This window comes from Panthera onca, chromosome A3 (assembly GCF_046562875.1).
Source record: "Panthera onca isolate mPanOnc1 chromosome A3, mPanOnc1 haplotype 2, whole genome shotgun sequence".
Lineage (NCBI taxonomy): Eukaryota > Metazoa > Chordata > Mammalia > Carnivora > Felidae > Panthera > Panthera onca.
The window spans coordinates 104,911,747-104,937,255 of record NC_138341.1 but is presented as its reverse complement, the minus strand read 5'-3'; the positions used below and the strand labels follow the sequence as shown (position 1 = coordinate 104,937,255).

At 41.0% G+C, this 25,509-nt stretch overlaps 2 protein-coding genes across 2 annotated transcripts in view; one reads left to right on the top strand and one right to left on the bottom strand.

The window, feature by feature from the left end:
* Window positions 1-25,509, top strand: part of ANKEF1 (ankyrin repeat and EF-hand domain containing 1) — a 465,781-nt gene that overhangs the window by 4,507 nt on the left and 435,765 nt on the right. The window lies entirely within an intron of this gene.
* PAK5 (p21 (RAC1) activated kinase 5) overlaps window positions 940-25,509 on the bottom strand; it is a 284,881-nt gene continuing 260,311 nt past the window's right edge. The window contains exons 6-10 of the mRNA XM_060612126.3: window positions 24,033-24,166; window positions 19,894-20,020; window positions 7,259-7,384; window positions 5,555-5,689; window positions 940-3,139 (exon numbers count right to left, since the gene is read on the bottom strand). Of these exons, the coding sequence (XP_060468109.2) occupies window positions 2,984-3,139; window positions 5,555-5,689; window positions 7,259-7,384; window positions 19,894-20,020; window positions 24,033-24,166 (678 nt within the window). The 3' untranslated portion in view covers window positions 940-2,983. The remainder of the gene's footprint in view (window positions 3,140-5,554; window positions 5,690-7,258; window positions 7,385-19,893; window positions 20,021-24,032; window positions 24,167-25,509) is intronic.

Genomic DNA, 25,509 nt, shown 5'->3' with positions numbered 1-25,509 from the left:
TCCAAAGCAGGCTCCAGGCTCTGAGCTGTAAGCACAGAACCTGACGCGGGGCTCGAACTCACAAACTGTGAGATCATGACCTGAGTCGAAGTCGGTTGCCTAACCAACTGAACCACCCAGGCGTCCCGTATGCAGATTTTAGAGTAAGGTTCAGCTCCACCCTCAGCCCTTCACCCTGCAGAAAAGTAGCCTTATCTTCCTTTAATTTCCCCCATGGTGCATGCCTCCAATGCACTCTCCAAGGGAGGCATCTCATTACTTGGTTAATGGTTTGATATGTTCCCTGTTTCCTCTCCATTATCTATCATAGACAAAGGGACCTCTTCTTCTATGTTCTGTAATGGCTTCCTGCCTGGGGGAGGAAGCTTCCAGCTTTCTCTTCCCTGGCACATGATATACTACATCCTTTCTCATCCTGCTATCTCAGGCTATTTCCTGAGGGTTTCCACCACCTGAAATTTCCAGGTGAGAAACAAGCTCTTTATATACAAGTGTCCCTCTCAACATCACAGGATAAATGTCAATGTCTCTCTGGTCTGCCAAAGAAGAAGAGTCACCCAATACTCTCTTTCCAGCTGCCAGAGAGCCACATACCTGCTCTGATCCAGAATAATCTCCTTTTTATGTCTCTGTTGGTAAAAGCCTTCAGATCAGTTCAGCATCTTTGACACAGGAAAAAGGTGTAAGGGTCTTTAGCCATGAGCCTGGCTTTCCTTGCCCATGGCCTTCCACAATTTAGTAATTTTGTTCTCAGTTGCGGTATCTTTACCACAGTCTTACACCATCTGTAACCTCCGGGGATGGAAATATTTATCTTTGGTTCATGTCATCATGATGTTACATATAGCATTATACTAACTCATGTACATTCCTTAAGATCATAAAGAAACCATTCTTGGTTACCCAAGAAAACTAATTTGGGAAATCACTGGATGTTCTAATAACACGATGGGAAAAAGGCAAACATTTATTTTTATTTGCAAGTGCAGTTTCTGCCAATAGTTAGTGCTCACAAAACCTTTTAAGCTACAGTAACTTTTGGTAAACTCAATGAATATTTATAAAATACCCAGTGATAAGAAAATTACAGAAAAATTTTCATTACACTGTTGAAAATGTTTGGAATCCAAAATCCACTATTTTCTGCAATGGTTTTTAATATTTGTTCTGGTTAAAAAAAGATTTTCTTTCTCTTTCTACTTCTACATAGTCCTGGTTAAATTAATACAATCTGTCCCATGAACTTTTAGGACGGCCATTTTCTGGATTTAGATTTTTATTCATACATATTTATATCAATATTTTAATATTTTACATAAAACATTGCTTTGCTATGTTTTATGAAACAAAATTATAGATCCTATTTAGGGTGAGACATTTCCAGTTTGGGGGAAAAACTGAAAATCTAATCTGTAGAGGTCATTTTATGCCTTCCCCCCCCCCTTTTTTTAGCTATAATAAATAATTAGCAACCTATTAATTACAAAAATTCTTAATTATGCCTAGAGCAACCAGAGCATTTTCATACATTTCAAATCCTTTTTGTTACTGTATGTGAAGTCATTAAGAAAAGCCTCTGGTTTTCCAGTTTGGTAACAAATGGCTTTTTTTTTCTGATGCATAATTAATAGAAACTAATGATGACTATGTAGCTCTTCCAGAGTTTTTAAAGGCAAATCTATATTGGCCTACAGTTAACATGCAAATTCATCCAACAAGCAACACAAAATGTATTGTAGTCGTCATTCATTGTTATCAACATTCAAGAAGATCTAGTCAGCAGTACATCTCTCCTATGTCGGAAACACATTATAACATGGTCACAACTGAAGTCAGAGCACACCTGGTAAGATACCCCCTTCCTAATTCATCCTCAACTTCCAGCACAACACATGAACAATAGCAATTAATACTGTGGTACAAAGGTAAATACAGACAAGAGTTTGGTGTGCTAGCATACAGAGTTTTAAAAACAGTGACAAACGAACCCAAACATCTTGCCCTGTTCTCTCTCCTTTCCCTTGGTGAGACTGGAATTCTCACAGTCTTACTTAAAACATTCAATTTGGGGAACTGAGTCCAATGATCATAGCACTGAAATTATTCCCATGGAGGGAAATTTGGCCACAAGGGGACGCCATACCTATCTGAGAGAGGGCACTCTGGGGACCACCCTGCTGTGCAAATACTGGCTTGTGATTAATAGCCTTGAAGGAAAATTTGATTTTTCCCCATATTTAGCTTTATCCCAAGGAGTAGCATGGTGGCATATTGTGGCTCAAATTTTATTTTATTATTTTTGGTTGGATAAGTGAAATGTGTGCCTCCATCACCATCACTCTTAATTCTTCCTCCATCACGTAAGACACTTGTTAAGATAAGAAAGATATTCTACTAAAGCTGACGGTGATTGAGAGTCATTCAGTATTCAAAGTTCCTAAAGAATCGTTGGTTCTCTGAAAGGGATAAAAAAGTAGGAAAGGCTTTTGTTCAAACTCTTGCTAGTAAACAATTACTTCAACTGATACAATGGCTACGTGACATCAAAGTACTATAAATTATCAAAACTATCGTACAGAAAAATTACAAATTCATTGCAAAATACATTACACTGCTACCATTAAGAAAAAAGTGCTTTTTGTTTTCCTTTCTTTTTTTTCTTTTTTTTTTTTTTTTTGCCAGAAAAGTATTCTTTCAATATAGAAAATCCTATGCGTTACCCTGCATGTGGCTAGGATATATCGTAACGGAGTTTGTACTGAGTCCTTCTGATTTGCTGGATGAAGGGCTGAAAAATATAATAATGACTTATTAAAGCCTTGTTCCAAATGATCACGCCAGCTGTCGGTGGAGAGATGCCTATTTAAGACACAAGAAGATGCCCTGGTCTGTTGAACCCTGCCTGTCATCACATTGTCCCACCAATCAGCTGGGTAGAGTCCACAATTATGTCCTCATCTAGCGCTTCCACTGAATCCTTTGCTCAGTGATGTCTGTATTGTCTCATGAGGGGAACGATGCAAGATGGCGGACCTGCCAGTTTCAAGAATGGATGTCCAAGGAGTTCCTGGGCTGTGGCTCTTTGTGAGGGTTCCCTCACCAGCATCAGGTCTAGGAATACCCGGAGCACCGAAGAAACCTGTGAGAACACAAGATTCCATTCTGAGGACTAACACAGAAATGCAACTAGTTCCCCTAGAGTGGTTTCCCAGCCAATTTCCAGTTAAGTCATTCTATCAAACAACATTGAATTCTAGAAAGTCAGCTTAAGAAGATAGAAGTTATGAAAGCAAAAAGCGGGTACTGCCTTTATTAACATAAGATGTTTTCTTTACCTTCTTCAGGTTTGAAATAATATGAGCAAATGACATGGCAATAAAGAATGACAATCTGCTGACTAAACCGAATAATAATAGAAATAACAGCATTATGAAGTGCTTACTATTTATAAGGACTGGTCACACACATATGATGAAATGTGGTACAAACATGGAATAGTTTTATTTTTCTAACTGTAACCATCTAGGCTTTGTGGACTCCCCCTTCTTGAAGACAAACAAGCTTCTGTAGGGTTACCTGACACAGATAACATGTTTTTCTGTAATTCATTATAATTCACTTTTTGAAGTATATCTTACATACAAATGTATAAATATGACGTGTATGTTTTACAGTAGTATTTTTCTATATATTTACACCTAATTACTCTCCAGCCCCACCAAAATACAGACCATTTCTATCACTCCAGGGGCTGACCTCCGGCCCCCTTCCTGTTAATACCCATCTCCCTGCAAAGGATTACCACTCTCCTGACTTCTAATAGCATGAATTAACATTGCCTCTTTTGTCCTTTATAGAAATGGAGTCATATACCATCAAGTCTCCTCTTTCACCGGCTTCTTTCACTCAACATTGCGTCTGTGGAATTCATCCTGATGTGCATGGTAAAAGCTTTCTCCTTTTCATGAATGCTGTGTAACATTCACTGTTAAATTGTACCACATGTTATTTATCAGTTTGGAAAACAACCTTGGGCAGTGTCTAATCTTTGACCATTAGGATTAAGGCTTCTCTTCTACATGACATTGAAGAACATCACACCATTCTTTTTGGATGTGGGACTCTTTTGATATCATGCTATTTTAGCCATTTTTAATTGTATAAACTTATTCCAATTTGGTCAAGGTTTTAACCTCCTGTTAGATTCAAACAGTCTCCTGGTTGTTTTTTGCTTGTTTGTTTGTTTTGCAAGTTCACACAACTATAGGGGTGATTCTATTGGGAGCTCTTCTCTAAGACTTCGGTGTGGGGGAAGAGGGTAATACTGCCCTAAAAGGCAGCCTTACTTCCTCTCAGTGCCATGAGGCAGAGGGCAGGGGAGGTGTGTGTCTGGGTCAGTGTTATATCATCTCATGGGAATGGCCCCTCCCAGCAAGCCCTGTCCCTCCACCTGCACCGGCAGCTACCAGAGTGGTAATTTTTGTTTTTCTTTATTTTTTAAAAAAGTTTATTTATTTTGAGAGAGAAAAAATGTAAGTGGTGGAGGAGCAGAGAGTGTAGGGAGAGAAAGAATCCCAAATGATCCCCACTATCAGCTCAGAGTTGAATGCGGGGCTTGAACCCATGAACTGCAAGATCATGACTTGAGCCAAAGTCAGGCGCTTAATCTACTGAGCCACCTAGGCGCCCCAGACTGGTGGTTCTTTGACTCAGCATCATTTTTTTCTGAGCTTGATCCTACCTGGCAATCCTTAGGAAACAGGAAAGATCCTACTTGGTCCCTTAACCATGCCCTTCATGGCCCGTATGATCCAGTCCCTGCCCACCTCTCTGACATATCTTGCCTTCCTCCTTTCTCTGGCTCACTTTGGTCAGCCACAGAATCTTTCCATTTTGGCATAAGGCCTTTGCACCTGTTGTTCCCTCTGCCTCAGACATTTTTCTCCCAGATCTTTGCATATCTTGCTCCGTCTTGCCATTCATATTCCAGTTCAGTTAATCTGTCTTCAGAAAGGGATTCTTTCACCCTTCAACCTAAACAAGCTCTGAATCCCCTCTCCTGCATACTCCACTGCATTACAGTGTTTTATTTGCTTGATAGCATATACCACTGTCTGAAATGAATTTTGTTCCTTCATTTGTTTATAGTTTACCATCTGACTCCCCAACTAGAACACAAGCTCTATGAGACTCAGGAAATCAGAGGTCTTGTGCTACGATATCCCCAGTAATTAGGACAGTCCCCAGTATGTCACAGGTGCTCGGAGAGGGAGTTCTTGTGGAGTGCCCGATTTACTCTTCTAGCCAACCCTACAAAAGAGGAGCCAACTGTATCCCATTTTACAGATAGACTTCAGAGATGGAGAGGCTAAGTACCTAGCCCAGTGAGTGAACAGGAAGAGCAGAGATTTGAATCCAAATGATTCAAATTCCAAAGTTCATGCCCATAAACCAGGATCTACTCCTGGGGAGGATAGGCAAGTCTTTGAAACTACAGAGAGAATGGAGAAGCTAAGAATGACTTTGAACTTCAGCAACACATGCTGTTTCTCACCTTGTGTAGGTCCTTCACTCTTGGAGGTAAACTGTCCCGAATCCTCCGCATTGCCTGGAGGGGGGGCTCATTGAAATAGGGGGGCTCGCCATCAATCATTTCTATCACCATGATCCCAAGGGACCAGATATCCACCTGTTAGGGACAATCCAATGGTTATCTCAGGCCAGGAGAACATTCTGAAATTCTGGATGTGTCTAGGGGACCCAACAGATTCATACCCATTTACAAATTAATGTGGTATTTGCAAACTCTCAAAATTTACAACGCAGATTTATAAACTGAACTGTTGAGTTATAAAGTTTTTGCTAATGGTCTTCATTTCTTTCTAAACGTGACTTCAGTGAAGATTCTGTCATTTAGGTACACATGAATATGTTAACATTCTGGAGCTCAGGAGTCCAGAACTTTTTTTTTTTTTTTTTTTTTACCATTAACTTTGGTGTTTACAGGCCTATCAGGACAGATGAGGAAAACACCCAAAGTTTTATACTATGAATGTAGAGAAGAAAGTTGCATTTAAAACCATAAAAAAGGGAAGCTGACATATTCATAACAAACCGCAAAAAGCTACTTTACACAACACGATATATGCTGATCCTTTTATTAATTGGATTTTTAAAAATAGTTCTTCTTTCTCTACTTTGGAGTTATTTCCTTTGCATTTTGTCATTTTGAAGCAGCATGTACAACACTCTGCTTTGTAAAAACATTTTCAGGGAATGGAGAAAAGAAAAGGAAGGGATGACAAGCAATTCTTTCCAAGTAAAGAATGGGAAGTCAGGACAACGAGAAGCCATCGCTGTGCTATAAATTCCCAGTTATAGCCACTTCCCTGTTACAGCCTCATTATACCTCTTATCAGTTAGCTGCATTCCTGTTATAACCCTTGCTGTAATCTTCACTGAGAATTTATGCTCTTGGGACCACAGTGATAAAAACAAGTACTCATTGAAGGGCGAGCAAACAAGGAAAGAGAGCAGAGTCTGCCTTCACTTCTGCCAATATCCTTAGTTCACTGGTCCATGCTGCCTCTTCATGCTTCTCCTCTCTTAGAATCACCTTCTGCACCATAATGTGTGGAAATGTTGTGTGCCTGGCCGGAACGAACTCCTTGCCGCCCTGTGTGTAGACTTGTGTGTCTCAGAGCTTCACTCATGCTATTCCTTCCCTAGAAGGCTTTTCCTCCACTCCTTCTGGCCCCTTATTTTCACATTTCCAAACCTTGTCCCTTAATAGATCATGAGCAATTGTTTCTTTTCCAAGGGAAACAGAAATTGTGCCGTATTTTAAAATGTTATAATATTCATACATAATTTTTTTTCTCTGGGAAAACATTTGTTCTCTGTCCCTCTATGACACCTGCTCATCTGTGCATCTCTGGCTACTTTTCAAGTTGTACTGCCTTGCTTTGAGTGTGCCTGCCACAGAGGATGCGATTGGAGTTTGAGTGATCTACCTCCCCCACACTCAGTGTCTGTTTAGGACCTCAATAAATGCCCCTGGGTCAATGTTGTGGTGATTTCCTCAATGACAGCCAGTCCCCTTCCTGCCACAACCTCCTCTGTGACAAGTCTAGTGAATGGGGTCAAAGGTGGAGTCCAAAGTCATCACCCTGATCTGTGGTCATTAACTCTCCCAGAACCACTGAATCCCTAAGCCTGCTGTCCTGCCACTCCCAAACAATGACTGTCACCCCCTTACCTCTGTCCCATAAGGTAGCCTAGAAATCACCTCAGGTGCCATCCAGTAAGGAGTGCCAACCAGTGATTTCCTCTTCGGCACCTCTTTAGAAACTTGAGCACAGAAACCAAAGTCAGATAGCTTTATCTGAAAAGGAAAGGAATATAACAAGGTAACAATCTAATAATACCAGTTTCCAGATGGAGAAAGAGAATTTCAAATTCAAAAGAAAATAGTCTCATGAACAGGCCTTGGAAATATGGGAGGTGGTCAGACCCTTTAATTGAAAAGGCATGATCCATTTTAATGGAAAAACCTCTCATGGCTCCACCAGGGTTGACTTGCAAATGTGAAACCAGAAAAATTTACAAATTACACTCCAGACAACACATTTGTTAAAATTCAAACCCACAACTCTAATACTTAATATACAGATGATGGCTTAGTGTAAGTGAATTGCTATTCTTCACATGAGTTTTGTACAAACTGCTGGAATTTAGGTTGTTTTGCATTGAACATATTTAGATTTCCAAGTACCATGAGATGATTAAAATCGTCAACCCCATTTCTATATTTGAATTAATGCAAGGCCCCATTTCTATAGAATGCTGAATATTGGCTCTTGTTTTTGTTTTCCTCTTTTTCTCATCACAAATTGAATTTGCCAATGTGAACATCAGTGTAGGTAGAAATATGGGTATAGAAACTGGATGTTAGCACTTGTACTAAGGCTTTAAGGTGGTCATCCTAATGACCCAACCAACATATATATATATATATATATATATATATATATATATATATATATATATATATATATATTATTTACCTTAGATGTCATTAAAAAAAGCCCTGAGAACTCTTGCACAGAGCTTTCAAGATTACTCTTAAGAACATACTGGACCATTAGGCACCCTGCAGGTGTGTATACTTCAGAGAACCAGGATTCAGTTCATTTGTGGGGGCCATGATTCCTGCTCATGATGACTTGATCTGAACTTCAGATGGCCTCACTGAAGAGGACTGCCACTTAGGGCTACTGGTGATGACAGAATACACGCAAAGAAAACAATGGTTCAGAATGGGCATTTAAAATAAAAATTCTCATAGATTAAAGGTATAGTCTCTATGGCACAAATTCTCCCTTAATTCTCTTTAGAACTCCCTGAATTGTTTCAGCCCTTTTCTCTGGCTGTCTCTCTGCTGCCTATGCCTTAAAGACTGGGCTTCCTAGGGTTCAGGTCTTAACCCTCACCTCTTCTCTCTGTATATGCTCTTGCTGGGTACTTTTCTTCCTCCCATGCTTAATTAAGATCTCTTTCTCCTCCCTTCTAAACCTAGATTTCCATCGAATATATGTTTCCACATGGAGTTATATGCAAGGTATAAGGTCTGTGCCTAGAGTTTTTTTCTTGTGGATGTCCAGTTGTTCCAGTACCATTTGTTGAAAAGACCATCTTTGGTCCATTGTATTGCTTTTGTTCCCTTGTCAAAGATCAGCTGACTCTATGTGGGTCTATTTCTGGGCTATTTGGTTCCACTGGCCCATTTGTCTATTCTTTTGCCAATAACACTGTCTCAATGACTAGAGCTTTCTAGTAAGGCTTAAAGTAAGGCAGTGGTAGTCTGGCATGACTTTGCTCTTCTTCTTTAATAAGCGTTGGCTAGTGTGATGGTATTTTGCCTCTTCACACACACTTTAGAATCAGCTTGTCAATATCTACAAAATAAATGCTTGGATTTTGACTGGGATTGCATTGAATCTATAGATTGAGTTGGGAAGAAATGACATTTTGGCAATACTGAGTCTTTCTATCCATGAACATGGAATATCTCTACATTTATTTAGTCCTTTGATTTCATTTGTCACTGTTTTCGTAGATTCCCTCATATAAATTGAGTATACATTTTGTTAGACTTATACCTAAATGTTTAATCTTAGGGTGTTAGTGTAAATGGCACTGTGTTAATTTCCAATTCCACTTGTTCATTACTAGCATATAGCAAAATGATGTAATTCTGTTTAAAACCATACATCCTGCAACCTTGTAATAGTTTTAGTTTTTCTTGTCAATTCTTTTGGATTTTATACATAGATGATCATGTCATCTATGAAGAAAGACAGTTTTATTTCTTTCTTCCCAGTATGTATAACTTTTATTGTTCTTTTTTTTTTTTTTTTGAATTACTGCATATGCTAGTACATCTACTATGATGTTGAAAAGGAGAGGTGAAGGGGAACATCTCTGCCTACTTCCTAATCTTAGTGGGTAAGTATATTCAATTTTTAAGCATATTTCAAGGCCCTGGTCACTTCTCACTTCCTCCAGATTTTTTCTCAAGAGCCCATATTGATCTCTCTCCTTTCCAGATGTGAGAGAATTTAGCACTCACTCAATCTTGAACTATTTTCTGATGCTGATTTTGTCCCTCCAACTAGAGATGACAGTCCTCAGAGGCAATGGTTCTACCTCTTAATTGTGAAGCCTCACTGTGTTCCTTAAAAGCTGGGAAAACAGTAGGTAACCAAAAACACATGTTATTAGATTGATTTATTTTATAATGACACATACATATATGATAGCAGATCATGTGGTAGAGGACACATTGCTACTCTTTCTGAAACCACTATTGACTTACTGAAGACAGCTGTTACTAGAATCAAAGTTGGAACACAGATGAAGTGGGAATAATGTTTCAGAAATTATTGGGGTCTTTTTCTATTTCCTTGTTCATGATCTCCTCTCTAATCAGGCCAAGGTTAGTGTTGGTGTGGTTTGGGGTGGGAAGAGATTGAAATGCTTCAGATGGAATGCTATAGAAAGCTGGTTTAATGGAGAGATGATTTTTCTCCACTGCTTTGGCATATCAAGCATCAAACCCAGATGAGTCAGATCATAGACTTCCCATGTAGTATAAAGAGAGAGCTGTGGCCATAGTAGCTGGTCCATAATCCTTGCTGCCCTATTGTAAAAGGAATCTACAATTCAGAGAAGTGAAAATCCTATAGTCCAATCCTTTTTAGCCTGGGATTATTTGCAGAAGAAGGCAAAGAGCAGTGATTTGATTATGGCAGGTCCCAATTTATTATATATCACTTCCATCACCCAAGCAGATGGTGGTGGCCTTCAGAAATATCTAAGTAGCATACACCACCAAACAAGCAAGGGAGAGGAGAAGCCACATGTATCTGTGTTCAGAGGTAGTATTCAAAATATTTAATAACCAGAATCATCTAGATCAATTGGAATCCAGACATAAAGTTGAGCTGTGTCCTGGAGTTTTCCTGGGGTTTTACTATCTTTAATAAGGCAGGGGCTTCCCAGTAAAGGGCTGTCATAATGGGGGATACTCCAATGACTTGAAACAGTGGCTATTAACTAACAAGCATGAAAATACTGCAATATTTTAATATGGGTATAGACATAGTAGTGAATACTGGCTGAACATCAACCTTGGCTCTGCTCAATGTGGCCCCCGTGGAGAGATGGCACAACAGAGTGGATGGCAGAGAACCTGAGGCAACGCTTCTGGCTTCCATGGTCTTGGTCTACTGTGCAGGGGCCCAGAGCTCCTGCAGATCTCAGTGAGGGAATGAGGAAGTGGTTGACATGAGGAGCTTCAGGATGGCTTTCAAGACTTGAAGAAAGAGCCTAGATTTGTGAAATGCTGCAGAAGACACCTTCCTGAAAAGTCCAGTAGCTGTGTGACCTGTTAATCATCAGTAGTCACCAGTCTTGGTAGAAGAAGCCAGTTATGCCAAGGCAGGGACCAGAACGGAACAAAATGGGTCTAATATCCTTTACTTTGAATTCCCATAAGCCACATTTGTCCCTTATTCTCCCAGACCCTTTGAGAAAGAGGGTGGTAGGAAGTGGTAATATGGAGTAGATGGTGGCCAAATCTGAAAGACTGAGGTTCTAAGGTATCAGCTGAAGCTTATAATAATGTGGTTGAACTTTGACAGACAATGTTTAAATTTCTTTTCTTTTCTTTTCTTTTCTTTTCTTTTCTTTTCTTTTCTTTTCTTTTCATCAGTGGAGCTTTGTGAAGAAGTGCAGATCAGTTTTAAGAAGCAGAGAAATTAGGGGCACCTGCGTGGCTCAGTTGGTTAAGTCTCTGACTCTTGATCTTGGCTTAGGTCATGATCTCACGGTTCATGGGATTGAGCCCTGTGTCAGGCTCTGCCCTGACAGTGCAGAGCCTGCTTGGGATTCTCTCTCTCAAAAATAAATAAACATTTAAAAAAAAAAAAAAGAAGCAGAGAATCTATAATTGATGGCGCATGCATGTGTGGTTATTTCCAAAGCTTTGGTGTGAATAAATTTGCAATCCTACTATACAGACAGTGGAGGGGGAACAATTTTGCCAAAGCATATTTTTTGCCTGTAGATTTTAAAAAATATGAATTAAGGAGGTGAATGTATCAGCATTTTGGTATTGGCAGCTTTTAATACCTCTAATGTGGCTTTCTTCTTCTAGACATTAAAAAAAAAAAAACCCAAACCTGCCAGACTAATAATTATCTCGGCAATATGTAAGGTGAGAAACTGAAACTCAACACTAGGAAGCTAGGCCTGTTCCTCTGTTGTAGAAGTGCAACTGCTTTTACATGATTTTTTTTTTTTTTACTCATCCAAGGACATAAAAGAGACAATTCTCTAAAAGAACATAATTGCACACAACACTCTTCCAAATAAATCTGAAAGTAGATAATGGGAACTTAAGTAATGAGTATAATAAAGTACTGTAGGGAGATCTTCAAAGAAAATCACACAGACTCTAAGCTGAGCCTTATTTGAGATAGAACTGTACAGCATGGTGTATTAGGAAACACTCTGTCTCACTAATGCAGTTAGGCTAAGAGACTTGTAGCTAGAACATGGCCAACCCCTAAAAAAAAGGAGGAGATGCAGCCTGTTCCCCACGGCCAGACAAGAAACCAGAGGTCAGAGCTCAAAGCTGCTCTTTAAAGCTGACATCTTGTTCATCTCAGTGTGCCCTGCCTAGGAATCAGGGGCCACATAAAAACATGGGTGGTGGCTGGGGGGAGAGTCTATCTACAAGATAGCTACAGGTTTAAAAGAGAAGGTAAAACCCTCATTTTGTAAACTGCATACACTCTAAAGAATTCATGCATCTGCTCTAGGTTTTGCTAAGGCAAACGGATGCTTTTTGTGCCTGGTTCCTGGGTTCTTCCTATAAGGCAATGGTACTCAAAACGTGTAGCATCAACATCCCGTGGGAACTTGGGAGAGATGCAGGTTCTTGGGTATCATCCAGTCTGGCTGAATCAGAATCTCTGGGGTGGGGACCCAAGAATTTGGTTTTTGGCCAAGGTTTTATGCTCACTAAGGTTTGAAAGGTTTGAGAACTTCTGTTTTAAGAACAATGGCCCAGGGACAAAGGAACAGAGAAGGGTAACAGAAGGGGCCAGATGGATGAAGGTGTCTCCAGCTTCTTCAACTCCTCAACCAGAGAGGAGAGGGAGGCCATCACAGCAGCTAAGGTGGACCAGTATAGTGGCCTCAGCCGGCTCCTCTGCCATTTGACTAAGTGGGACAGGGTGGGAGCTTGCCCAAGACTGTACAATGGTATTAGAGGAGGACTCAGACCCAGTCTCCTGACTTGTCAGGCTGTGTTTCCTATGTAGGAAAAGCCACCTCTGTGGAGTAGCAGGGGAGAGAGAGCACACAGAGCCTGGGTATATCTCAGAGACTATGGGAAATGAATGGATTTATGCAAAGTATGGAACATGTTCCCATCTTTCTTCATTTAGAAAGAGCTTCTTGGAGATAATCTTCAGGTCTTCTAATTGTTAAAATTCCAGTTATTTGAGAGACAAAAACACTCAAATGCCTAAGGGGGCCAGGCAAATTATCAATGAATTTAATGGGTTGGGTGGAGACCACGGAAAACTAGGGGTACATGCCTTTGGTGAAGAGACACTGACTTCCAGATGATTGTCAGGGCATAGTACAGGGGGTGTGGAATAGTCACAGGCCCTTGTTGACATCTATGGCCACTTTTCTACCCTTTACCCTCATTTTAAATCCTGTGAAAGAGAGGGTACAAACACATTACATTATCTCTGGAGGTTGGATTAGTTCAGCCCTTGCCCCCTCTGAGCACATTGTGAGACAAGGATTCAGTGCAAGTCATTTATTGGGGAGACATAGGAAACACTGGTAGTGAAACGGAGATATATAGCAGGGAAGGGAAGGCAGTCAGTCAAAGGTTAGTTACCACTGTGGGAACTAGAGCTCATTCCTGATGAGGAAGTCTGGGAGACCACAGAACAGTGCCTCAGAGCTAGTCCACACAAGGACAAGAGAGCTGGGTATTTCTACAGCAACTCCCATCACTTAATCCTGGGCTGCTCCTAGGGAACATGAATGTTAATTCTCTGGAATTTCTAGCCTTCTGTGTACTGGGAGAACAGACTGCAGTAGCTGGAGAAAGTCCCCAGAAAAAGGGATGCCAGTGGTGGCACTGGGAGGTAGAACTAGTGAGTACTGAAAGACAGAGTCTGGTGAAGGTATGGGTGTGGCACCAACAGCATTCTCCAAGGCGCTATTCACCCTCATCACACCACCGCCATTACTGCCATGTGTGAATTCAGGCAAACTGTTGTCAGATACTTAGATTTTTTCAAATGTTTATTTATTTTGAAAGAGAGAGTGCATGAGAGCAGGGGAGGGCAGAGAGAGGGAGAGAGAGAGAGAATCCCAAGCAGACTTTATGCTGTCAGCACACAGCCCAACTGGGGGCTCGATCCCATCAACTGTGAGCTCAGGATCTGAGCCAAAATCAAGAGTTGGATGCTTAACCGACTGAGCCACCCAGGTACCCCAGATACTTAGATTTTTTATTTTTTTATTTTTTTATTTTTTATTAAAATTTTTTTTTCAGTGTTTATTTTTGAGAGACAGAGAGAGACAGAGCATGAGTGGGGAAGGGGCAGAGAGAGAGGGAGACACAGAATTCAAAGCAGGCTCCAGGCTCTTAGCTGTCAGCACAGAGCCCAACACAGGGCTCGAACCCACGAACCGTGAGATCATAACCTGGGCCGAAGTCGGTCGCCCAACTGACTGAGCCACCCAGGTACCCCAAAGATACTTAGATTTTTTAAAGGAAGACAGGAATCTGAAATTTTATGTGAAATGTCCTGGTTCGTGAATTGTGGCAATCAAATTTTAGTTAAAAAAAAGAGGGCCATAAAAATCACCGTGTATGTCCCTTTTCAATATAGGCACTTGGCTTAATAGATCATGGGTTTGAATGCCATTCTAGCCAATGAATTTGGTAAAAGTTAAATCATTCAGTGTGTAGTGGCTCCTAAGTATCATCTCTCAAATGTAAGTCTTGGGCCAAAGAAAGATCATAGATGAATTTAATTAAAAAGGGGGTATCATCCTCTCTGAGCATCTACCTTGTACCTGGTTTTCTTTGACCGGTTTTACACAGATTACTTCATGTAATTCTTGCAACTGCTCTATTCATTTTCCTTTTCAAACACCAAATACCACCCCCCTCTTCCCCCCGCTAAATGTGAATTAGTGACTCACTAGACATTATTTCTGCAACAGAAAAACAGCGAACGGTTTAACTTTGATAGCAAATCATCCCCTTCTAGTCTTGGAAGAGGCCAGAAAGGATTTATCCTTTTAAAAGAAACCTGAGCAATTCACTGTCTCTTCTAGATTTTTTATTTTGAAATAATTCTAGATTCATAAGAAGCTGCAAAGAAATGTGCACACAGTCTTCCCTCCTGCTGGCATCTTATACAACTGTAGTATAATATCAACACAAAGAAAGTGGTGTTGGTACAGTCCATAGAGCTTGCTAGGATATAATCATTTGTACATGAACTCATTTATGTATGTAGTGTGTGAGTGTGTGTAAATACTTTGCAACTGAATCATATTGTAGGCTTGAGTAACAACCCCCACACTCAAGGTACCCAACTCTACTGTCACCATAAGACTCCTTGTGCTGCCCCTTTACAATCGCCCTGCAGTCCCTCACCCCTGCAACCACTACGCTGTTGTGCATCTCTATAATTATGTTATTTCACAAATGTAATATACATGGAATTATGCAGCATGTATCTTTTTGAGATTGGCTTTTTCCCCCCACTTAGCACAATTTCCTTGAGGTTCATCCAAGCTCTTACATGTATCACTCATTCATTCCTGTTTCTTTTTGCTGAGTGGTATTCCATGGTATAGACAAATCACCATCTGTTTGACCATTCACTCTGTGAAGGACACTTGGGTTGTTTCTAGTTCTGGGTTTTTATAAATAAAACTGCTATAAATGTTTGTGTGGAAATTTCTGTGTGAAAATAAGTTTCCATTTTTTTTTCTGGAATATATGCCTAAGAATGCAATTGCATGGAAAGTCCATTTTTAGCTTTGAAAGGAACTGTTTTCCAGAGTGTCTACTATTTCACATTCCCATAAGTGGTATTATCACTATTTTTCATCTTAGCCAGTCCTCTAGGTATTAAGTGGCATATCCTAGTTTTAATTTGTACTTCTCTAAGGGTTAATGATGCTGCACATCTCCCACCAAGAAGAAAACTCAGTATACAGCTTACATGACAATGCTTTCCAGAAAAAGCCAACAATAATATCCCCCATCCCATGAGCTCTTCTGACCATATAACTCGAACCTCCTCCCACTGGAGAGGGCTTTACATTCCCTCCTCCTGAGCTGGAAGGCCTGTAGCTGCAGGAGAAATGGCCTTCGGGGACTTTGAGGCTGGGTCATAAAAATTCCACGTGCTTCCATCTTGGTTTTTTGGAGTCCAGCCTCCATGCTGTGGGGAAGGCCACCCAGAGAGGTCACATTGTAGGTGTTCCAGTTGATGGCTCAGCTGAGTGCCCAGCCACCAGCCAGCCCTGACTACCTGACATGTAAGTGAGGAAGACTTCTAGATGCAGTGTCTCACCACGAATCAGAGCAGTTCTGGCTAGTAGAGCCCAGCCAACCGCCAGAGCCATGTAAAAACACTGAAGTGACTTTCAAGACCCTAAGCATTGGAGTGATTTGTTACAACAACAATAAGTAAATGAGAATGTTTTCTCCACTGCAAAACTTCATGCTCTAATAAATGAGTACGAAACAAATTAGTACAAAATTTTCTTGAAGTAGCCACACTCTATCCTGATTCTTACTCTTTTTTCAAATTTTTTTAGTAATTTATTTATTTATTTTGAGAGAAAGAGTGCACATGAGCAAGCCGGGAAGGGACAGAGAGAAAGGAAGAGACAGCGCAAGTGGGACAGAGGCAGAGAGAGGGAAAGAGAGAATCCCAATAGGCTCTGTGCTGTCAGCACAGAGCCCTATGTGGGGCCCAATCCCCTGAACTCATGAGATCATGACCTGAGCCAAAATAAAAAGTCAGATGCTCAACCAAGTGAGCCACCCAGGTACCCCTTGGCTCTCATTCTTTAAAAAAAAAAAAAAATTCCTTTCTCTACGGAAACTGAAGAAGCCCACTAGAGTCAATATGGTGTGTATGTTGTCCTGAGGTGTGAATGAGCACACTCTGGGCAACATGGCCAAGAGCCACAGGATCCACTCCACATGCTGCTTGTTGCCTTTTCTGGAACACTCTCACCCTGACAGCCATTGTACCTACTCCCTCAGTCTCTGCTGTAGCATCATCTCTTCAGGGGGACTTCTATGACCCCACACTTTTATCACTTTCTACCATATCCTTACTCTGCTTAAATTAATTATCGAAAACTTAGTGCTTATCACCGCCTGCCTGGAGATGATTTTATTTGTGGATTTATCCTACCCCCATGTCCCAAATAAGCTTAATGAAAGTAGCAGTTTTGCTTTGTTCACCTGTAGGACCTAGAACTCCCCTGGCACAGAGCAGATATTCAGTGAGTATTTGTGGAAGGAGGGAGCGAGCAAACCAGTAAGACTAAAAGCACTTACCATGTGCCAGCCCCCAGGAACTCTTTGCTGGGTACATGGAAATGCAGGACACGTTTGAAGCATAGGTCCACCCTCAAGAATGACACCGAATGATTTAATAACCTTTTGTACATTGTGGGGAGGGGAGATCTTTAAGCTGATTTAAATGAATTATCTTAGTCTCATGTCTGATTTTGACATCTGACATGTACTTGTAGCAAGGAAGTCTTTGTCAGCAGTCTCCAGAAATAAGGGGCAAAAGCCTGGCTTGAAATGGCCCAGCTTTTTCTTTTTCTTTTTTTCTGTAAGCACCAGTCCTGAGGGCCAAGCTGTGGACCAGTTCAGTGCTTTGTAAATTGTGTTCTGAGGTCATGGAACCTCGCATAAGTACTTTCCTGAGTCCGGCCAGGGGAAGGTTCCAACCCATTTCCCATAGCACCCTGTCTGGGAGAATGTGCAACATGGCCACATACCTTTCTTCTCCTTGGACCCACATCCCTTTGCAATGTGACTCTGCATCTTCTCTCATCAACAGGTAAAGTCTGCTTCCCTATCCCCTGCATCTAGGCTTGACTGTGTGACTTATTTTGCCCATAGGGACATTAGCAAACAAGATACAAGCAGAGGGTTCAAAAGTGTGCACTGAGGCTTGCCTCCCTTGCTCCTGCTGGGAACCTTGTCATAGACACCATGGAAATAAGCCTGTGATAGTCTGCTGGGAGATGCAGGACACATGGCAAGTGCCGGTCGAAGGAGTGAGGCCATCAGCAGCAGGCTGGCCACAGAAGCAAGAGTGAGCTCAGCTGATGCCACATGGAGCAGAGACAAGCTGTTCCAGCAGAGGGCAGCTCAAATGCTGACCCAGAACTGTGAGCGAATACATGGTTGTCTTTTTAAGCCACTAAGTGTAGAGTGGTTTGTTATGTAGCAAAAGCTGACTAAGGCATACTCCCATATCCTCTTAAAAAAAAAAAATTCATGGGGCACCTGGGTGGTACAGTAGGTTAAGCGTCGGACTCTTGATCTCAGTTCAGATCATGATCTCACGTTTCATGAGTTCAAGACTGGTATAGGGGCTCTGTGCTGATGGTGCGGAGCCTGCTTGGAATTCTGTCTCTCCTTATTTCTCACCCTCCCCTGCTTAGGTGCTCTCTCTCTCTCTCCCTCACAATAAATCAATAAAAACTTAAAAAAATTCAGCCATAGTAATGCAAAAAGCAGTACTTAAAACCGCCCATTAAAAAATAATTCCAAGTTTGCAAGTATGCTATACAGGGAAATGTGGGGAAAAATGGGAAATGGTATTAAGGGTGATCTTTATTCTGTCCTTTATACTTTTCTGAATTTCCTGAATTTTCCACAATAGAATTGACAATCTCTTCAAAACAAAAGAGATTTCGAAACAATCTTTTCCCTTGAGAAAAGCCAAAGTGCTTCGGCAGTTTCTTCTGGCTGCCCTCTGATCATTCTTGGGCAATTCTAATGTGACATGAACATTTTCCACATGGCTGAGGTTTTAAAAGACAGGTATATTAAAGGGACAGCTGGCTCCCTACATGCCATGGCCATTACCTCTGGGGGGAGTTTCAGGGAGGTTAAAAGGGTCTAGATGATGAAAATCTATGCTTCAAAACTCTTCCATCTAACTAAGACTGTCTTGAAACGTCAACTCATTCATCCCCTGGCTATTGTATTCTATATCCTTTTGTAACCCAGCATGGCTGATGAGTTTCAGCAGAATCCCTTGAGCAGGCTGTAGTAATGGGAAATGCAGAAATCTGGACCTGGGGATAGGCTAGTGTGATGGATATCTTTTGTTTGCCTTTCCAGATCTATTCTCCTCCCTTCTCTGAGCCCTGGGAGGCCAACCTGTGTTGACCTTACTGATGGCTTCTGATTGGGTTCAGCCAATGGGGAGAACACGTAAGGGACCAGAAGAAAGGAATGAAGTAAGGTTAGGCATTTATCCTCCCAGCTCCGATCCTGCAGATTTACCGTGGTCTGTCTTCCACCAAAGATCAGAGTTCCTGCCAGGCATCCCACTTCAGACAACAATGTTTATTTTCAGATTCCAGTAGCCAGTTCCCTGTCTCACTTCCTCAGGCAGGGGGTAGTAAGAGTGGCACTCCATTCTAGACTACCACACTAATCCTCATGTTCTCTTCCTTATGACTTGTCTACATCTGCCGACATGGTTATTAAACTCTCCTCAGGTAGTAAGAGTGGCACTCCATTCTAGAGTACCACACTAATCCTCATGTTCTCTTCCTTATGACTTGTCTACATCTGCCGACACGGTTATTAAACTCTCCTCAAGTTGTCTGCTGGAGTTTGTCTCGTATTTCCCTCAGGAACTCTGAGAGATATTACAGACATGCACAACCCCACAATGAGGGTGGACAAATCCCCAGAAAAGTCCTCTCTTCTCCCCCAACAAAAATAAGAACAAAGAAGAAAAAGAAATTTTCATAGTTTCTATTACTTCCTACACTCATTGTTAAAGGGGAAAGTCATCCATCAAATTCAGATCACAGAGAATTCTGACTAACAGAATGACACAGAGAATAGTAATTTCCTTTTGGCGAGCCTTCTGGGAAGGGCAGTGGGTGACTTGTGAGCAAGGAAACTTAGAATTATGAGAAAGTATTCTCCGGAGGAGAATGCCCATGACAGACAAAGTGACAAGGTAAACCATGTAGAGGCCAAACATGAAATCTTACCCGGCCATCACTTGTCAGGAGGATGGAGTCACTCTTTATGTCCCTGTGAATCACTCCTTGATTGTGAAGGTAGGAAAGAGCTCTCAGAACTGACAGACAGACGGTGGCTATCTGTTCTTCATTCATTCTAGAAAGGAAATAACATTTAAGGAGTGAAGACAGTTTTAAGAACATCTTTGAAATGATCAAGAGAGGCAGTTCCCTTGGTTCTATTGTACCAGTCCATGCTCTCCAGCCCATGTCTGGAAAATCTACAGGCAAGTACAAAGAAATCTTAGAATGTGACTCCCAGAACCTAAGGCTTGGCACTGATGATGACAGGGACCAAATATAAGCCAAAGGAAAGAGACCCCCCCCCCCCTACTGCTGGCTTTTGGGTCATTAATGCAAATGTACTTCCTTAGACTCTCATGGGTAATTCCTTAGGTATTGTACAAACCTCCAGAGTCCTACAGAGAGAGTGTACTGAATACAGCCAACGTTTCAAGTATGCCTGTTAGGTGACCTTGACCAAGCCCTTTTAACTTCCTTGGGTCTCTTTTTTTCCTCATCTTGGAAATGGGGACACCTATGGTTCTCTTCAAGGCTGGACTCAGAAAACACAGTCTTTGGATCTCAAAGATGCCCTATCACTAGCCCTGTCTCTAGGGGCTAGAGATTCCTGTTGCTATAGGTCCTTCCATCAAGAAGAAAACTGGCCTTAGTTAGTTACTAATAACTGTGAATGGATGACACTTGAACAAATGGATCATGGGTATGGGAAAGGCAAGCACAGCACTGGATATGTGCTCCCACATGTCATCGCTGCACCCTTCTGAAGAAAGGTTCTGGTTTCAGAGGAGATTGAGGTCAAGTAACCTGCCTTAGGTGTCACACAGCTAAGAAACTGACCAGACCATGATTCTAACCCCACTTGTTTTTGAGTTCAGACCCATGCATTTCCACTGTCCCCATGGCATCACGCTGACATTGCAATTCATATGAATGGCTTTTCAGCCACTGAGGAACCTAAGTGGGAAGAATTATTTGAATAGCAGGGGCTTCTTGGTACCCTCAAAATGACGCAGGGAGGTATCTGCCTAACTCATCTGGGTATAAAACTTCCTTCCTGTCACACACAGCGTGAGGCCTAGACCAGATAGCAAATGTGGAAAGAGCTCCTAAAACAAATCATCATACAAAAAGAACACTGTCAGGAGAGATAGAGGGTGTGACTGACCAGAGCCCAAATTTAAGGACTGACTTGAAAACCAATCCCAAGTAACTCTTAGCTCAGCAGGACAAGGAAACGGATGACCCTGAATTTGTGTCAGTCTTGTTGATGCCAGCAAACCCTGAGTAAAATTAGGATTCAAAGTAAAATCCAAAGAGATGACCAACTGGGAGAATGTTGAACATATAAAGTGGATGGGTATCCCTTCTCTTCAAACAGACTTCTTCCAGTTATGCATCGGTCTGTTACAAAGGCAGGCAAGAAGAAATGGTCTTGTCTGGGAGAGTGGAAACCTACAACTTCTGTGTTCTCAGTTTTGTATGAGTGGGCTGGTTGTTGCGCTTTATTGTTTTCAGATGACAACTCTCCCATCTTCCCACAGCAGAGCCCTCAGAGGTCTAGAGCATCATCAGCAGGGATAAGCGCAAATATACCTTAAAAATAATTCAAAAGCAACAATCACCTTCTCTAGTAAAATTCATTCTTCTTGGATTCCATGGGATTTGAGTTATTTGAAGCAGGCATAAAGATTACTTACAGGTCAACTACAACAAAAATTAATCAAATCTGAGCCCCCATCACTGACTGAAAAATCACCTTTAACTGGCATATGTGACAAATGCTGCTGATTCTGAATTCAGTGGCTTTGAAATTTTCATACAGGATCCACTGTAGAAAGATTGTGCTTTCCTAGTCTTGCAGGAAGGAAGCCTGAATTGGGATAAAGATGCCTCAGTTCTGTAGTCAATTCCAAACTCAAAACTTGGCTCTGTTTTGAAGAGGTGTGTGGTTTGAAAGGTTACATGAGTTAATGTATGAAGTGCTTGGCACTTCCTTTTGCCTTCTCGAGAAATCAGTAGGATGTAATTTAACAAGATGCTAGGTAGGGCCAAAACTTTGGCACGCATAGGAAATTCCTGAGATTCTGCATTTCTAACAAGCCTCTAGGTGATATTATGCTGTGATTCTCCAGACCACACTTTGAGTAGCAAGGGGTTAGATATTTAACTAATCAGTCAATCATTCAATGAAGCATTTATTGAATATCTCGTATAGGAAACTCTTTGAATGATTTAAGGATTAAAGTCTAAATTCAGGATTAAAAGGATTTCAAGTTCTAAATATTCAGTGTTCCTTGACATACAACGTCTCCCTGCTCTCTGGAGCTACTCCACTTTCAATGGAATATTATTGACAAAACTGGATGGAGAGAATAGGAGAACATAATGGATTCCAGAGAGGCTAGCTCTTAAGTGGATCCCACCGACACACAATAAAAACTGAAAAAAAACAAAAAAACAAAAAAACAAACAAAAAAACCCACCTTGACAAAGAGAGGGCTCTAGAGAGACATGCATAGCTATCTGAAGCTCTCCAGGACAAGAAAAAAGTTCTCTCCTTTGGACATATTCTTATTAATTTAGACATAAGTCACATTTGCCTTATGCTTAGGTCTCTTCAGTATATTTTTTTTCTACAAGTTAAGATGATCTTATGTATTTTTTGGGTGGTTGTGTCCAATGGCTATACCAACAGAGATCTGCCATCTGAAATGTTGGTGATAAACGTTCCGTGTCTTCCCTCATGTTCTTTTGTTTTTACATAGTCTACTACAGACCCAGAGCTGTAGGGGGTAACAATGGACACATCATCTGATTTTAGTGGAGAAACAGCAGCATATTCTACCCCTCACAGGGCCTCCCAATACCTTCTTGCTATTTTGCTTCCCGCCTATTGTTCATTTGGGTTCACTTATGATTTAGGCACCATCAGCTAACATTCAATGCCTCTCCTTCTTTAAAATCATCCCCTAATACTTTGGAGTTTTATTTACTACCAAGAACAAATTTAAGTTTCCCAAATGTAACGTGTTTTTTTCAAAAAATAGGTCTGTTCCTTAGTCCCTTGCTTCCCCAAGGCAGTCCATGAATGAGGAGAATTGGTGTCATCTGGGAGCTTGTTAGAAGACAGTATCATGCCCCTTCCTATTGAATCGAGATCTGCATTTTACTAAGACCCACAGGCACTTTGCATGCACATTAAAATTTGAGGAACACTGTCTTAGCACACACTCTGCCTCAAAGCCCTTTCCCCCCCATTTGCCTTCCTAGGAAACTCCTGTGCATCTCTCAAAACTCATCTTGGTTATCACCTTATATTGGGAATCTTTCTTTACTCTCCCTGTTAGAGATATTCAGGTATTCTTCTTTGCTACTTGTATACATCTTTCTAATTCTGCACAGGTATTATAATGTATTTATTTCTAATCTGTGACTTCCTTGATGGAATATCTTTGAGCCTTAATTCTTTGTATTTTTGTATCCCCAGCACTCAGGAAACAGCTTGGCACATCAAAGGTGATCAATAAGCCCTTAATGAAATGACCACAACTGATACATCAGGGAAACAAGGAGCAGAGGTAACAATGACAATTAACCATTGTTACTTGCAAGACTATTTAAAAATAGAATTGAAGAATTTCTATTATGTAGGTTTCTTATTATGACATAAAACTCTGACTAATTTCCCACCTGCCTCCTCCTTACCCAGGTACCCTTGGTGGCACGAACACATAGCAATAGCATGGCAACTCATAATAAAATTAAGTTTTTTAAAAAAAGTATGTAGGAATGGGAAATTCTATTATTTGGCACCAAAGCCCATTCTCAGCAGCTTTCTGATTTTAAATCATTGGGTATTAATGAATTTCTGGAGTGCGAGGAGAATAGAATGTTAATTGAATGAATGAACTACATACATGATATTACAATAGGCACTTAGGGAACATAAATAAAAAGGGTCACCCTATTCCCTGACTTCCAAGGGCTCACAATTTATAGAGTTCATAGAGATAGCCATTGAAGACTTACCCTGGAGTAGATAATAAGCACTTGGAATTTTTTGTCTGGATAATGAAGAGACATACCTGGTGTGAGTGACAATGTCTGTCAAGGCACCGCCTTCTAGAAATTCCATGACCACCCAGAGCTCGTCGCCAACAAGGTAGCTGTTATACATGTCAACCACGTTGTCATGGTGGTAATCCCGCATTATCACAACCTGGGCAAATGGAAAGATGCTTTTTGACTTGTGACGGTGAAATTTGGCTTTCTGTTCTCTTGTGGCCACATCTGTGCTGTGAGTACAATTGATTAAGAAATATTGATTTGGGGGGAGATTTATTCAGGAGTCTACTATAGACAAAAAGACAGCATTGAAGGCAGCTAGTAGCAATAGAAAGGAATCAAGTTAGTAAATTCAGAGAAAATGGCAGAGCACCCAGGCACTGGGTTTGGGGATAATAAGAGTGAAACAGGCAGAACCCTGGCAAGGTTTGTACTCATAAGAGGGAGTTCTGTTGACTGTTCTGGGGGGAGGCTATTAATGGGGGGACAGGATTCTAAGAGTCTCCTTCAGACTACTCAACTATTGGTTAACCTGGCAAAAGCATCACCAACTCTAAATTATAAATGAGTGAATGATAAGTAGGTCTCACAAGTGAATGAAGTAAACAGTAGGTGTGGGGCCATATGAGGCTAACTTAACATCTTGGGAGAAGATCTGGGTTGAGTGTGAGAGAGGTTTGGGCTGAATACTAATGATAGGTCTTGAGGGTAAAAGCAAACATGACTCAGGCATATAAAAAGCTAACTTGAACTTGTTTCCTGGGGAGAGCATCCAAGAATTGCTGCCCTGTGGCTGCTTCTGGTGACATTTTCAGAATTAGTGCTGAATAATAAATTACAAAGTTATCTATGTTATATTGCTCTGTCTGCTCTAGCACTGTGATTTGGAAATAAGTTCCAGAAATCAGCATCGTGGAAGTGACAAACTGAAGCCCACCCACCTGGTGTTCTCTATGAAATGTGGAACATAGGAAAACACGAACCCATGGGGGCTGAAGACATGTGGAGGCCACTGATGGCCTCACATGAGCCTCCATAGAAGAGGGATCCAAAGTCACATGTGATTGTATTTTTATAATGTCTGTTAGGGGATATGGGTGGTATATCCTTTGTTAGAGACTGGCATATTATCTAACATTGGAATCCTGACTTGCTATCTTTAAGACTTAAATTTTCCATCCACAAAAGCTCATCTCTCTTCCCTAAGCTCTCATAAAATCAATCGATGAATATTATTACAAAACATTTTGTGTCCTTAGACACAGGAACTCACGTTTTTCCACCTCTGTGCATTTTAGAGCTCTCAAGTGTGAAAGGGGGATGAAGAAGTGGAAAATATGTGAAACAAACACATAGAAAAAGGTTAATTCCTTAACATATCAATAGTTCTTACTTATCAATAAGACAAATGCTACCACCCTAATTGAAGACTGCAAAGGATATATGGTTTAATGAAGAAATAAAAATGGCCTATTAACACATAAAGATAAATTCAGC